Source organism: Diplotaxodon limnothrissa, linkage group LG23 (genome assembly GCF_057381915.1).
Source record: "Diplotaxodon limnothrissa isolate DT_005_m linkage group LG23, D_limnothrissa_male_GT1.1, whole genome shotgun sequence".
Lineage (NCBI taxonomy): Eukaryota > Metazoa > Chordata > Actinopteri > Cichliformes > Cichlidae > Diplotaxodon > Diplotaxodon limnothrissa.
The window spans coordinates 27,475,923-27,491,538 of record NC_140617.1 but is presented as its reverse complement, the minus strand read 5'-3'; the positions used below and the strand labels follow the sequence as shown (position 1 = coordinate 27,491,538).

The window sequence follows — 15,616 nt, the reverse complement described above, 5'->3', positions numbered from 1 at the left end:
ATGAATATATTTTAATATATATAAATATTTTTTTATGTTATCCCCCTTTTCCCTCCTTCTTTCCTTCTCTGTTTAACCCTTAAGTTGTATATATGTAAACCCACACCTAACTTGCTTCTTCATTGACAGGGTTGAAATCCAGCGAATGAGTAAAGGCTTTGTGTGTTCTTTTTCTGTAATTTTGCAGGTATAGGCAGGATTGTACCATTTATTTCCCAATCATGTCTTCCTGTATGAACCACTTTGCTATCTTTAAAGACACACATCAATTCACCTAGATATGTAAAGCCAGCAAAAGGCCCCCTAATGCCTTTATCGGCCCTATTATTGATGATAGATCACATCAGCGGAGTAGTGCTTAGAAGCTTCAGAGCACCGATAACAAGTCTTTCATTATAGTTATTATACAGAGATCCTCTTTCACCAAGTTGCATCATTTATTTTATCCACTATCTGTAGAGAAGCGCTCTGTGCTTTACGCAGCCTTCGTGTTATCTGGTTGGACATAAAAGGGAGGGAGGCTCCACCGTCAGATCTCCTCTTCATTTAAAAGAGAAAATATGGGGTGGGGCGCGGGGATGCGTTATCTCCACTCCTGATGCGTCGCTGTGTGTTTTTAACAATATCGTGCCAGATGTTGGACCTGGAGTGCAGTTTCGGAGCTGTCAGAGGGGGGAGTCATGTGATTTGTGCGAGGCAGGAAGCCATATTTCCACACGTGGTGAGCAGCAGTTAGGGAAATGCCAAAATTAGAGGCTTCTTTGTAGCTTTTTAAAAAGAATCCAGGTATATTTTAGGTGAAGGAGTGTGGGGAAAAAGTGCCATTTAGCCAGCCATAAAACTATCTCACCCTGCACTCTTGGACAGCTCGGGTTTCTCATTTTGAGCCTTGGCATCTGAGCCGCGCCGTCATATTTGGTAGGGAAGGAGCTCCAGCTCAAAACCTAATATAGTCCCAGGCCTCGCCATGAACTCGAATTGCAATTGGAGATGAGCAGGGTTACCCCTCGGAGCCTTCCCCGCCCCACAGCCCCATCTCGGGTTTGTTTACCCCTTTGTCGCCTTCTCTGTTTGTTTGCTTTTGCAGTAGTTTATTTATGTTGCATTCATCAGTGTGGCACGCAGGGCCTAAAATAAGTAGTTGCGGTTGAGTTTCTTCATGCTTCAACCACAGGAGGGGAATTTCCATAATGTAGGCCTGTGAATGCGAGCACGCTTTTCTCATCGTGCTCCCAATTTGAATAAACAAATAGCCCAAAGTCGTAAGTTGGATTTAATGCTCGGTGATGTCATTTTTACTCCATGCCATCCAGTTCATCAGAGTTTTTCCTCAATATTTTGCTTTGATTCTGACTTGTGTGTGTGTGTGTGTGTGTGTGTGTGTGTGTGTGTGTGTGTGTGTGTGTGTGTGTGTGTTTGATTTGCTGTGGCTGCAGGATGCCTCTCACGTCCCTTTCGTTTTTTCTCTGCTTTGTGTCTCCGCAGGCAAGAGGCCGCACCAGTGCCAGATCTGCAAGAAAGCCTTCAAACACAAACACCATCTCATCGAGCACTCCAGACTGCACTCGGGGGAGAAACCTTACCAATGCGACAAGTGCGGGAAGAGGTTCTCGCACTCGGGCTCATACTCGCAGCACATGAACCACCGCTACTCCTACTGCAAGCGTGAGGCCGAGGAGCGGGAGGCCGCAGAGAGGGAGGCCCGCGAGAAGGGCCACCTGGAGCCCACCGAGCTGCTCATGAGCAGGGCGTACTTGCAGGGCATGACTCCTCAGGGTTACCCAGAGCTGGCGGAGCGAGAGGCTATTCTGAGGCATGACGTGGTGAACGGAGGGATCAGAGATGCAGGGCGAAAGGAAGTGGATGGAACGTACGCAAAGATTGGACGGAGGGACGACGAGTTTGAGGAGGAGGAGGAGGAGAGCAAGAGCATGGACACGGACCCGGACACGTTGAGGGACGAGGAGGAGAACGGAGAGCACTCGATGGACGATAGCTCGCTGGATGGCAAAACGGAAACCAAATCGGATCACGAGGACGCGATGGAGGATGGCGTGTAATCGGCGGCGACACTTCAGAAGCTTCCCATCTTTAGAAGTTTAAAAAAAGAAAAACTAATGAAAAAAAAAACAAAAGAAAAGAAAAGAAAAAAAGTTTTTAAGTTTCTCTCTTTTCGGTTCAAGTATTCTTACCTGCTCGGTTTAAAACGCCGTGTTTTAAGCTGTACGTGCACGTGCCTGAAGCTTCCGGGAAGCTTGACGGACTCCTCAACGTGGACTCAAATATCAATCCGGAAGAGGAGGAGGAGGAAGAAGGAGGCATTGAAGGGGGAAGGGGGAGGCTTGGGTTTGTGAAATAAGCTGCATTATGCAAACCGAACAATGAATAAATGAATACATTTCAAAAAATGTACAGTACTAAGGCCTAAAAATATGTGTGGTGCTAACCTCCTCAAATAAAAACCCCTGTGTTCCATAGTATTTATAGCACAACTAGTGACTTGTACAAATTGCACTCCGCTTCTATAATCATGAACAAAAATAATAAAAAGTATTGCCTATGTATATATTTATACAGTGTTGGAAAAAGAGCAGTAGTATCTGCACTACTACAGTCCTTCAGTATTACCTTTGTTATCACCAACCTACCTACGGTGTCGTCTTTAGTTTTCATCTCCAGCCACACTGTTTTAGGCCTCTTGAATCAAATGAAGGAATTAAAATTCAAAGACTGTGTGAAGGAGCTTTCCCCCCCCGTTTATTTTTTTGTTTGTTTCTTTATTATTTTTTTTAAAAGAGACCTTCATTTTAAGGGAAAATACAGTTTTACGGACAGATGTTGTTTTTTGGGGAGGGTCAAAAAAAAAAAAATGAAGGACGAAGCCTTTGTAAGGTGTTTTTGATAAGAAAAAAGAAGCCTTATATGCAAACCTTTTAACCTGTGTGTTTTCTGCAAGTGCCACCCTCGTATTGTGTAAAAGGAAGGTTACTTTTTTTCACCAGCTTCAGTATTGATGAAATGGTTCACCGTTGTTCTTTGAAGCACCCGTGTCAGTATTATAGGCAGCAGTTCCTTAGTTTACATTATGTTGTGCAATGTTTTCTCACCTCTTTTCTTTGTCAGTATTACACCAAACCATTTTTTCTTCTTTTTTTTTTGAAAACAACAAATTGCATTTCATTTATTTGTAGGTTGAAAAGAAAACATTATTTATGTGGCCCATTTTATATTTCCTAATTTTATTTATTTCATACTGTTGTGTACAGTACTATAGTTCTTCAATATATAGATATATTTTAGTAAAAAGGAACATGGTGTCGATCATAGGGGCAAATTTTACGTAAAGAGAGCATTTATTGTGTTTTGAAACATTGTGAAATGCGAAGTTTAATCTTATTTTATTTTTATTTTTTTTTCCTTTATTTTCCAGCTACTGGAAAATTCCAAATTTGGGAACTTTTATACAATTGTGAAAACACTGTATTTTCGACTGAAAAATTCCACTTTCTTCATCTTTGTTTCTTTTTTTAAGCTAAAAAAAATGAAGAGGGACTGTTAAATACTATGTATGATATCATGACTGAAGAAGAATCTTTCCTGAAATGTCTTTGTAAAAGTATTATTGAATTCTTAATTTGTAATTTCTCTTGAAAATGACCCTGCTCGAATAAAAGTAGCCAAATTACAGAGTACCAAACCCTCGGGGCTTCGTGTTTGTTCACAAACGGTGAGGTGTGCTTGGCTTCGTCACAATGAACTCTTTCTTTTCAGATGAATTAAAGTCAACTGAGCCCAGCCCTCCTGCTGATTATCACTATTTTAAGATGAGAAAACAACATAAATGCCACGACCAAAGTTTTAAACAATAAAGCCAAAAATATTCTGTATTAGTTTCTTAGTAAATCACATTAAATGACTAAAACTTGGATTCCAGTCACTGGAATGTGTGAATGTGAATCAATCTGCCAATGAAAATAGTCTCATCCTGTTTTTACTGAATTTGCTGAAATGTGCTGTGTCCAGCTGTTCTGGAAGTGTTCTTTTACAGGTTAAAAAATGCTGTACATATAAAACAAATTATTAATTTAGACAAGAAAACACAAAGTGAAGCTTTTTAAAACCTCTAAAAAATATTAAAATCATATTTGGAAGCTTTTCTTTTGAAACAAATGACATTTTAACGCTTTAATTAAAGCATCTTGAGCAAATTGCTGTAAGCAGATAACATACTTATGTAGCTGTCAGCAGGTTTAAGAATCAAAATGATTTGCTTTGTTTCACTGAGTTACTCCCGCTGATTGGAGGACCAAATGTACACCAGAGCAAACCTACGACTACTACTTATTTAAAGGCTGGTTTAAGGCAAGAAAACACAAGGCGAAGACACATTTAAAGGTTTTTAAAGCATATTTGAAGCTTTTATTTTGACGCATGACAATTTTGATAAACTCCTTGTTGTTTCACTGAATTGATCCGACTAACTGAAGGATCTAACATGCACCGATCCAACTTATCCCTGATAATTCTAAATAAATACACCACCTCCGCTTAATAACTGATTAAAAGCTACTACAAGAAAACTCAAGACACATTTAAAGGATTTAAAACCCTTAAAGGTTTTATTTAAAGCTCGTGTTGAAGTATGAGATTGTATGATAATATTTAATAGTTCATAATAAACCCCCCTCTTCCTCCCGTTATAGTGAAGCAGCTGAGAAGCTACAGTGATGACAGTAATAAAAATGCTGCATGTATCATTCAATATCAACACTGATTATTGAAAAAGCACGAATAGTTTAAATAAAAACACATTTGGAAGTTTTTGTATTAAAGTATTAAAATATGGTGTTTATTGAGCCTTTAACTATATTCTTTATATTGCTTTCAGCTAGAATAGATGTGTGATTTAAAGGCATCTTTTGCTGTTTCTCCACATTTTTGAAGTAAAGGGTAGTTCTATATATTCTATATGTGATTTTCAATTAAAAACCAATATTAAAAAAAAACAAGCAAATGCAACTGCATTCCCAGATTACTTTAAAGGCTTCACAAAACTGTCAAAATCAGTGAAATAACACTAGATAAAAAGAGCAGAAGCTTTTAAATGTAAAGAAACTTTTTTGTGATTTTTATTTTGAAGTATGACAACATAACATTAAAGCACCTTCAGCTGATCTGAGTTGCTGAAAGTACATTTAGGGAAGAAAGTATCATCTTTAGGTTAGGTTCAACTATCTGAGATCCTGGGACCTGCGATTTTTATGGTTTTGTGAGGATTATTTCAAATATAAAATGTTAGGAGCTGATGACTAAAATTTTCTGCTGCTTTTGTTCTACCAGCATTAAACAATAAATGTCATTCAGATTTAAAAGTGTCACATTGGACATGAAACATGTGACCTCGATTTTTTATAAAGTTTCACAGTGAAACATCTCTAAAAATTGAACATTTTTATAACAGCTAGTGAAAAAGAAGGAACTTTCTGCCTTTTAATTGTTTATCTATCAATTGTTTACTTCAGTGTAGTCTGAATGGACATGAAGGAAGTGTTTATAAGAAGATAAAAGTTGTAAAACCTTAGAAAATAGAGTAAAAATTTAAAATTTATCCCATTTTCCAAAGCCTTTGCTGGGCTGACTCTGGCCCCCAGGCCTTATTTTTGACACCTGGGGTTTAAACCCTATCAAACTGATAATATCCAACAGAAAGACCAAAAAACTACTAATAATGAAATTCACTGCCTACAGAATAACACATGTATTAATCTGCTACTGAAAATAGTACTTATAAATAGTCCAAATGCACTACTTCATTTTGATTAAGTGTAAACTACAGTGATCAGCTGTTTTGGTAAATTACTAAACTTTTTCTTTGATGAAACTGTGTGTTTTTACCTGACTTATTCAATTAATATTTATTTGTCTGCACAAGACAGCATTTATTTTTAATGGAGACAATGGACGGGGTTAATCAGAAGCTCTTTTAAAGCTTCTTGAATGTGTATGAGTATATAAAAGTTGTGAAATTACATAATCTTCTATTAATTATACGTTCTTGATTGTCAAAACTTGAGCAATCCTGCAATCTGCTTGAACAATTAAAGTACAAGTTTGTGAAATCGTGTGTCCAAATCAGAGCTGCCAACAAATTTTAACTGTCTTAATGTGGTTCGTTAGCCGAGGGTTCATTGCAGGGTGGTCTTCCTTGTCACCTAATAAGTGAAAGATCCTGGTTTGATCCAGGAAGAGAGATGCAAATCCCTTTGGGACTGCGTCTGGAATGATATCTCGTGTTAAAAAAATTTACATTTAAAAACCTGCCAAATCAAATGTGTGGAGCTACCATTTTCCAACTAGGTTATTTCGTGTCTAGCATAAGAAATGGCTTTACCTTTTCAGGCACATTACAAAGATCTGTAAACAAGGATTGACTCAATTTCTCCTTTCAAAATAAAGCTACCAATTTCAAATTAAAGCATTTGCAAGTATCTATTCAACATTATAATTAAATATAACAAAAACAAACACTGCAATTATGGTTCAAGGATGCCAAATGTAAGCATTTGTTTCTTTTCTATCATGACTTGGGTTTGGACTTGTGGCGAGACTGAAGAAGACATCTGAAGGTTTCATGTTGAACCCGTGACCTGCATTTTTTCACCGTTTTCTGACATTTTTTTCTCCCCTAACCAAAAATCAGCTCCTCATTTCCTGAATCTCTTTTTTTGAAACTTCCCTCTGCCCTGACAGGTGGACTCCATCGGAGGAGTCCTCTCCAGTGGAGAAGACGCTCGCTTCTATCATCCACTCACGCGGCGTTATGCAGATTAAAAGCAACATCAAAAGGCAGAGATAAAAGCACCAAAGGTTGAGCGATGCCAAACATCAGAACGCGCTTTGCATATCTCGATTTTCCTATCGATCGGCACGCCATCGGATCATGCGCGGACCTTCTCGCAGATAAAAGAGGGGGTCTTAAATGATTAGCTGATGAATTTGATAATGTGCCGTGAACCGCCTGGACAATTACGCATGCGGAAAAATGAGCGGGTGAGGAGGGAATCCTCTGGAGTATATCACTATCATTAAGGGAGAAATTTTCAACCTTCCTCTACTTCTGCATTTTACATCTATTAGACTTGCATACAAGACTGCGTTCGCCACTCTCTAACTTTACAAGCCACTAATGGGGAAGGTCAAAGGTCGAGATGGGAGTGATGAAACATTCCTGCAACCCTAAAGTAAAGGAGGCAGAGAGTGAATTGGAAACAGAGGAAAGAAATGACAGGATTTCAACTTATTAGATGGTGTAGAGGAAAATAAAACAGGGAAAAGGTGCAAAAGGCAGAAGATGAGTTTTCCACTTCTGTTTACATTAGAATCTGCTGATTTCTGAAGTGTGTCTGCCATCCAGCTCCTGCGCGTTTCTTCCTTCTGTATGAATTCCCGCTGTCACTCTTAAATATTGACTGACACTGATGTTGATCCAGTCTACTCTTACATTTACTGATCAATACTGTCTCATACTATTAGCCCTGGGCCCAGAGGAGGACAGCTTTTAATTGCAATCAAGCTGCATGATGGTGCCCTGAATTGATTTTTTTTCTGTCTGTGTGTTTCTGTATGTTTGTGTGTGTGTGTTTTCTATAAATATGTTTTGACAGAAAATTGAAATTTGCTCCTTTAAAATTTTTAAGCTGCACATCACACAGAAAAAAATACATAAAACAAATAAATCAAAAATAAGAGAGGAAAATAATTCCAGTAGCTGCAGTCCCTCTAGCAGCCACTAGAGGCTGGCTCCTACAGTGAGTCTCTCCACATAGACTCCCATGTTAAAAGGTCCAACTTTACAGCAGAAATAAACACAATTATATAGGGTTATGAAAACAGTTTTAATCTCTATACCTGAAGCCCAAATTTGTGAAAACTGCACAGGTTTTGAGTTTTTTTAATAACTTACCCATTTCAATTGTTTCAGGACTTAAAATTATGCAGTAGTAGGGGTGTGACCGTGGATGCCAACCACAGACAGTAAGAAGTAGAAGGTGGGAATGAAGATGACTGGACTACAGCAGTGAGTTTGATACCATGAGATGTAAAGAGTAGACAACAGCTAGAAAAGCAGGCAGCCCAGTGAGATCTTCCTTATTGTACCTGCTTGGTTCTTTGCTAATATTTCAGTCATGTGTAGACACAACACTGGTTCATCAGCCTTTCTTATGCTTGAATTTTAGGTCAGTGTAAAATAGCTTAACAAACAAACAAAAACAAAACCATCCACACGAGGATGGTCAGGACTGGACTGAAAATGAGTAAAAAAGCAGAGAAAAACATTGAAAGACCTTCAGAGTTACGAATTATGAAGAGAGCCTAAAAATCCCAAAATAAGTCACTGAAGATGGCCTATTGTTATCAAGGCAAATTTGAAGTCTGCTGCTTTAAATGCAGTTTTATCACCAACAAATATTCATTTTCACATCTTTCAGACTGATCTGTGAAAACCTTGAGCCTGATCGCATGTCTCTCTCTCTGGTGTTAAGAAGCTGAAAAAGCAGACCTGTCTGGCCGCTCTTCTCGGGCATCGGGGCAGCGATTTTGATCTGTTCTCATGTAAAACGGTGGTGGGAGCACTACCCGGCTCATAGAACATTTAAAAGGGAGGAAAAACAACAACACAAGCGTGTAGTAGTAATTCATACGAGTGTCATGCAGCCATATGCCTCGGCCAGATTGGTGGTGTATTTTGGACAGCTGAGCTCTGATGATTCAGTGCTGGGCCTTGTATAGACCAAAGCTAAGTGTACATTTTGCCTCGGGCTACTCTGCTGCCTCCACAGATACACTTAGTAGTAAAATCGACTCGTTTTGCATTTAAAAAATGCTCGTCCGTCTTGTATTATTCATCGTCTTCACTCCTTTACCTGCATTTCTCATCCTCAGAGAGACACAAAGGTCATTTGTCAAATACCGTAGGTGATTGTCAATCAACTCTATTTATACACCAGCTTATAAATACAAAACCGGCGCATACATGTGCTTTAAGAAGCCGAGGGGTTACATTATGGAAAAAGGGAGCCAGAGCATGAAACATCAACAGCGAAATGAAGTCGTAAGGGAAAAAAAGATCACGCTTTAATGCACAAAATATGACTGATAGAGCATGACAGAACACGTCGGAGGCCAGTGAATGAAAATAGGTTTGAGGTTTGGTTGCAACTGAGGATTTGAGGGGGCATTTTTTCCATTTTGAAGTCAGTCTGGGCTCCACTGGAGAACAGATTAGTCCCTGAAATATTCAGAGTATATGACTCAGTGCTAGCTTTGCATTTGATGAGGAGAAGAGGAGGCTGTACAAGACCAGCCAATCCAATAAGTGAAGCAAAGGATACTGAGAGGTTTAGCATCCATGTAAACAGGTTCAACTTCCTTTCTTGTAGTTTTTCCACCCTCAGTGGAACAATCTAGAACTGTGTAAGTTACATGTGATCTCCTCCTCTTGTCTTTTTTAATGCTGATCCTAGACCTGTTCTTGGAGCCGGTGGTGTGTCCAGAACAGTTTTAAGTCATTTTATTTATCCAGACTTAAGAAGAGTAGAAATGCACCTGAAATTCAAGTAAAGAAGAACTAGTATGAAAATGTGGCTGTGTAGTCCCCAAAGCTCCAAATTAGGTGCATCCATGTCAGATTAGCTCGTTTAAGTTTGAGCAAACTGTGAGCAAACTTTCAGAACACACGCACTAAAAAAATAGCTTTTTATTTTCTGTGGAGCATTGCTGAGGTGTAAAAGTTCAAATCTGGCGAGGCACAGAACATTAAAGAGTCTGAATCATGTTTTATTGGGGTTAAAATCAAGTGAGCCTGACAAGTAAAGAAACAGAGATCGGACGTAATCGGCATGAGGCTGATGACAACTTCCTGTGTAAAGGACATACATCATTAGACGGTGAGTGCGAGGATCCGTGTGGCTGTCTGGGTGCTTGCCTGTTTTTGTGACCACATGGACAGTTGGCGAACTTCAAAGAAGTACAACAATAATGACTACTCGGCCATCGGATCTCCAGCTATCAATGTCCACAGTGGAGAGTAACCACATCACCCTGAGCACTCCAGATCTCAGACACTAACCAGTGTCAGGTCTGGTTTATACCTGGATGGGAGAGTTTCAGGGAACAACAGGTGCTGTAAAGTAGAGGGTAGCTGTGTCTTTGGAGGTGGAGTGAGGTGATCTATTTACCAGATGGTTAGTTGTTTGATCCCGAGCTCTTTTAAATGGCATCCTAACTTTTTTGGAATTGGAGTTGTATTTGTCTCTGAATGGAAAAAGTTAGAAACAACTGAACTCAGAGGTGTTTTGAGGTGCATTGAACACTGTTTTTATCTGAAACTTTCCTGGCCGAGGAAGGGGGAGGTCTTGCATTCATGCGCAGCTTTCATTAAGTATCCAGTGAATGCAGATGCATGTTATAGCAGGTGTAAAGGTGGTGTTCCTGACAACCCAGCAAGCACGTTTCATATTTAACCATCGATGCCATGAAAAAGGTTTGAATGAAGGGAAAAAAGAGGAGACTCTCACACTTTTGACCTCATTAAATTATTTACATATCCCCATATGCCACCCGGACCATTCGCAGGGCACATGAAGGACGGGCCTGGGCAAAGACGGGAGAGAGAAAACACTCCTCGGACCTGGCACTCGGCGAGAGAAAGTTCAATGACACGCAGGGAGGAAAAGCGCAAGTGACCAGCAGGGATTAGCCAATCAGAGCTTCAGAAGAGCAGCCAGCTGTTCATTCTGGCTGGAGTGAAAAGAGCTGTGGAGCAGGTGGTGCAGTCCGGTGCCAGCGGTGCTACAGAGGAGGGGAAAAAAGGAGGTGAAGAAGAAGAAGAGGACGATAAAAGAAACCCATCCTTGCCTAATGCAGAGCTGTTAATGCATTACTTTTGGACTTGGTGTCTTCTTTTTTTTTGGCTGCCTGGTGCTTCCTTTGCCTGCGATTATTATGCATAAATATTCCAGGGACATAAGAATATCTCAGCTATTTATGGGCCATTTTGGGAAATGGGTCCAAAATGCTTCACAAAGCATAAACGAAAAAGCAATTAAGTAAAAGACAGCAAAGGTAAAAGTGAGTCAGGAGTCATGCATAGTCTACAAATGTAAAATAAAAAGGTCATTACATAAAGCTGATAAAACTGAAACGAGTTTACATTTGATTAAAGAAATTACCAGATTTGAATAAATGGAAACTAATGAGTTAACTAAAAGTAAAAGGAATGCTAAAATATAATCATAAATGTTTCAAATTCTACCATCTGTCACAACTTGGGCGAATTACACACAGTAATTCGGCATGCCCGTGTGGCGTGCTGGCTAGACCCAAACGCGGCGAAGGCTAGCGGTGGGTTGGAACAGACACGCAGTTATTCTAGTAACGATCAGTGCACGAAGTGTGGCTTCGGAACTGGCGTTACAGACGGAGAGCGAGTGGAGCCGGGATGAGAAAAAGAATCGAAGGGAAAAACACTCACAGTTGCTGAATCAGGCGGAGACTGATGTCGGCAAAGTTTTGGAGCTCCTGACATGAAGAGAACGATGTCTGAGCGGCGAACAGGTGGGTGGCGTCTCTTTTAAACCCGGCCCCGTGATCAGCTGATCACCAGCTGACAGGCCTCCCCCCCCCCCCGAAGACCGGCACCCGACGGTCCAGGACGGCGGCGACGGAAATCCGAGATGAGGGAAGGATCCAAGACGAAGTGGGACGGCACCCAGGAGCGCTCCTCAGGACCGTAGCCAGCCCAGTCCACCAGATACTGGACCCCTCAACCCCGGGGACGGAAGTCCAAGATCCGCCGGACAGTGTAGACAAGACCCCCATCGACGAACCTGGGCGGAGGCGGGGCCGGGGAGGGGGGTGCCAGCGGGGAAGTAACGCACCGTTTAAGCTGCGAGACGTGGAAAACCGGATGGACCTTCATGGCGGGTGGAAGCCGGAGACGATAAGTCACGGGGTTGAGCCGGGCAGCGATCTCGTACGGGCCAACGAACCTGGGAGTGAGCTTCTTGGACTCGGTGCGGAGCCGCAGGTGCCTTGTGGAGAGCCAGACGCGATCCCCCGGCTGGAATGGATGACCCGGGCGGTGGCGGCGACGATGCTGCTTGGTGTACAGAGCGTTGGCTCGGGAAATGGCAACCTGCGCCTTGATCCAGGCCAGACGACAGCGGCAGACCATCCGTTCAGCTGCAGGCACGTCGACCTCTGCCTCCTGATGGCTGAAGATAGGAGGATGAAAACCATGACAAACTTCAAAGGGCGAGAGACCGGTGGCAGAAGAGACGTGAAGGTTATGAGACAGCTCAGCCCACAACATGTAACGAGGCCAAAGCGACGGTTGGGCGGAGACGAAGCACCTCAAGAAGCGCCCCAGCTGTTGATTGGTCCGTTCAACCTGCCCATTGGTCTGAGGGTGATAGCCGGACGAGAGGCTGGGAGACGCTCCAATCAGGCGGCAAAAGGCTTTCCAGAACCTGGCGGTGAACTGAGGCCCCCTGTCGGAGACTATGTCCTTGGGGAACCGTGAAGCCGGACGACATGGTTCAAGAGGAGCTTGGCCATCTGTTTGGCGGAAGGGAGACCGGCCAGGGCGACCAGGTGCACCGCCTTTGAAAACCGGTCTACAAAGGTGAGGATGGTGTCAAGACCGTCCACGGATGGGAGGGCGGTAACAAAGTCAAGGCCGACATGGGACCAGGGACGTCCTGGCACAGGGAGAGGGCGAAGGTCGCCAGCGGGAGGCTGAGTGGAGGACTTGGCCCGAGCACAGGTGTCACAGGCGGAAACGAATTCACGGACGTCCCGAGTCATGGAGGGCCACGACGGAGGAGTTGGAGGGTCCTGTCAGGCCCCGGGTGACCAGAGAGTGGGGAGGAGTGAGCCCAGAGCAAGGCCTCCTGACGGCACCGGGATGGTACATAGAGCCTCCCAGCAGGGGTGTCAGGCGGAGGTGGTTCGGCGTTCAGGGCATCCCGGATAGAGTCCTCCAAGGGCCACCGAAGGGGGGCAGCGAAGCAATGAGAAGGTAGGATAGGTCCAGGGTCTGACGTGAGGCCATCCTGGGCGAACTGTCTGGAGAGAGCGTCCGCCTTAGCGTTTTTGGAACCAGGGCGGTAGGCGAGGTGGAAATTGTAAGGCTCAAAGAATAAGGCCCAACGGGCCTGCCTTGGGTTGAGCTGCTTGGCAGAACGAATATGGATCAGGTTCTGATGATCAGTCCAGATCAGAAAAGGGTCTTTCGCTCCCAGGAGCCAATTCCGCCACTCTTCTAAGGCCCACTTGATGGCCAGGAGTTCTCGGTCTCCGACACCATACCGTTGCTGCGTGGGAGAAAATTTCCTTGAGAAATTGCAGCATGGGTGAAGTTTTCCATCCGGGCCGTGTTGAGAAAGGACGGCGCCAGCGCCAACATCGGAGGCATCCACCTCCACCACAAAATCTCTGGCAGGATCAGGGTGGAGCAGGACGGGGGCCGTAGTGAACCGGTGGATAAAGTCTTGGAATGCCTGTTTTGCACCTGGGGAGAGGCAGAAGGGCTTAGGCAGGTTAGCTGGTTTGGTGAGGGATGTCAGTGGGGCGACAACGGTGCTGAAGTTACGGATAAAGCGCCGATAGAAATTGGCAAAGCCCAGGAAGCTCTGTAGCTGCTTAAGGCTGGAGGGCTGAGGCCACTGGGTCACGGCTTGGACCTTTTGCGGGTCCATGGTCAGGCCATCGGAGGAGATGGTGAAACCTAGGAAGGTGGTGGACCGCTGATGGAAAGCACACTTCTCCAGTTTGCAGAACAGCTGGTACTCAAGCAGCCTGCTCAGCACGGCCCTCACATGGCGAATATGGTCCACTTCGGTGCGGGAGTAGATCAAGATGTCGTCTAGATAAGCAAACACCCACCGGCCTAGATTATCCCGCAAGACATCGTTGATCAGATGTTGGAAGACAGCAGGGCTGTTGCAGAGGCCGAAGGGCATCACCAGGTACTCCCAGTGCCCGTTAGGGGTGATGAAGGCCGTCTTCCATTCGTCCCCTTCCCTAATGCGCACCAATTTGTAGGCGCTGCGTAGGTCTAGTTTGGTGAAGATGCAGGCCTGGGAGAGGGAATCGAGCGCGGTGGATAGCAGAGGAAGAGGATGGCGGTTCTTGACAGTGACTTTATTCAAGCCCCGATAATCTATACAGGGGCAGAGCCCGCCATCTTTCTTCTTGACAAAGAAGAATCCAGCAGCAGCAGGAGAGGTAGAAGGGCGAATAAAGCCCTGTTGGAGAGCCTCAGCAACGTACTCCTCCATGGCCTTATTCTCTGCGGGTGACAGAGAGAACAGGCGACCACGAGGAGGGACCGCTCCCGGGAGGAGCTCGATGGCCATGTCGTAGGAGCGATGAGGAGGTAGAGTAGATGAGGCTCGCCTCTTACTGAAGACCTCAGATAGGTCGTGGTAAGCCGGAGGGATCTTATCCAGATCAATGGGCTCCGGGGGTGAGGCCTCTTCTGACTTTGAGGTCTTTTGGGTCCGAGAGAGAAGGCAGCGGCGTGGACACTGGGGACCCCAATCCAGGATCTGGCAGGAAGACCAGGAGATGTGGGGGTCATGTTGACGGAACCAGGGGTATCCAAGGATGAGAGGAGAGGAAGTGGCCGAGACTACTAGAAACCGGACCTCCTCCTGATGATCCCCAATAGACATGCGAACCGGCTGGGTCTGGAACTGGATCGGGTAGGGTTGGAGGGGTCGCCCATCTACTGAGGTCACCGGGAGAAATTGATCAACAGAAGTTAACGGAATGCGAAGTCGAGAGGCTAGTTTTTGGTCCATGAAGTTCTCAGCGGCTCCGGTGTCCAGGAGGGCTTTATTTTTTTTTTTTTTTTTTTTTTTTTTTTTTTTAAATGACATCAGAAACAGCAGTATGCGACATTACATGATGGCAGAGCTTCAGTTCATCCTTTGTCATTTTTTTTTTTTTTTTTTTTTTTTTAATAAATAGGACAGGGGGAATGAATGAGAGAAAGACGGGGAGAGAAAGAAAGAAAACCAAAGGGGAGAAGAGACGGTGAGAAGGGGGGGGAAGAGAGAGAAAAAAAAAAAAGAACTCCTGGGTCACCTGTATGGAGAAAAAAAAACAAACAAACAAAAAAAACAAACAGAGGAGACAGCAAACAACAAAGAGCAACATAATAATAGAGAAAACAAAGCACCATCACAATAAACTAGCTAGTCATAGATATCAATATTTACTAAATAATAAACGATATTGTGCAGCACGCAAGATAGACAGCGCACAGTGTGCTTTGAGGCAGCAGCCAAGAAAGCTTTAGTCCGCGTCTGTGAATACCCATGTGTGCATACCTGTGTGGATCAGCATGCTTGCATTCCAAAGGTTTCTCCATGTAATGATCTGCTAGGGAGTGTGGGGGGGCCACAGCCCCGTCCTCCAGGGTGTGAAGCAGGTATGGAGGAGATCAAAACTCCAGACATCCAGAGGCCCCCAGAACACAAGAGACCATGGAAGACCAACAGAGGGGCAGCCGCGCCACTGTTCCAGTAAGAGCTGAGGAGAGTCCCAG

General features: G+C 43.9%; 1 protein-coding gene across 5 annotated transcripts in view; it reads left to right on the top strand.

Moving 5' to 3' along the window:
• zeb2b (zinc finger E-box binding homeobox 2b) overlaps positions 1-3,378 on the top strand; it is a 99,699-nt gene extending 96,321 nt beyond the window's left edge. For all 5 annotated transcript variants that reach the window (XM_085347219.1, XM_085347217.1, XM_085347218.1 and 2 more), the window contains exon 10: positions 1,486-3,378. In XM_085347219.1, coding sequence (XP_085203345.1) covers positions 1,486-2,060 — 575 coding nt within the window. In that variant the 3' untranslated portion in view covers positions 2,061-3,378. The remainder of the gene's footprint in view (positions 1-1,485) is intronic.
• Positions 3,379-15,616: the final 12,238 nt, after the last annotated feature.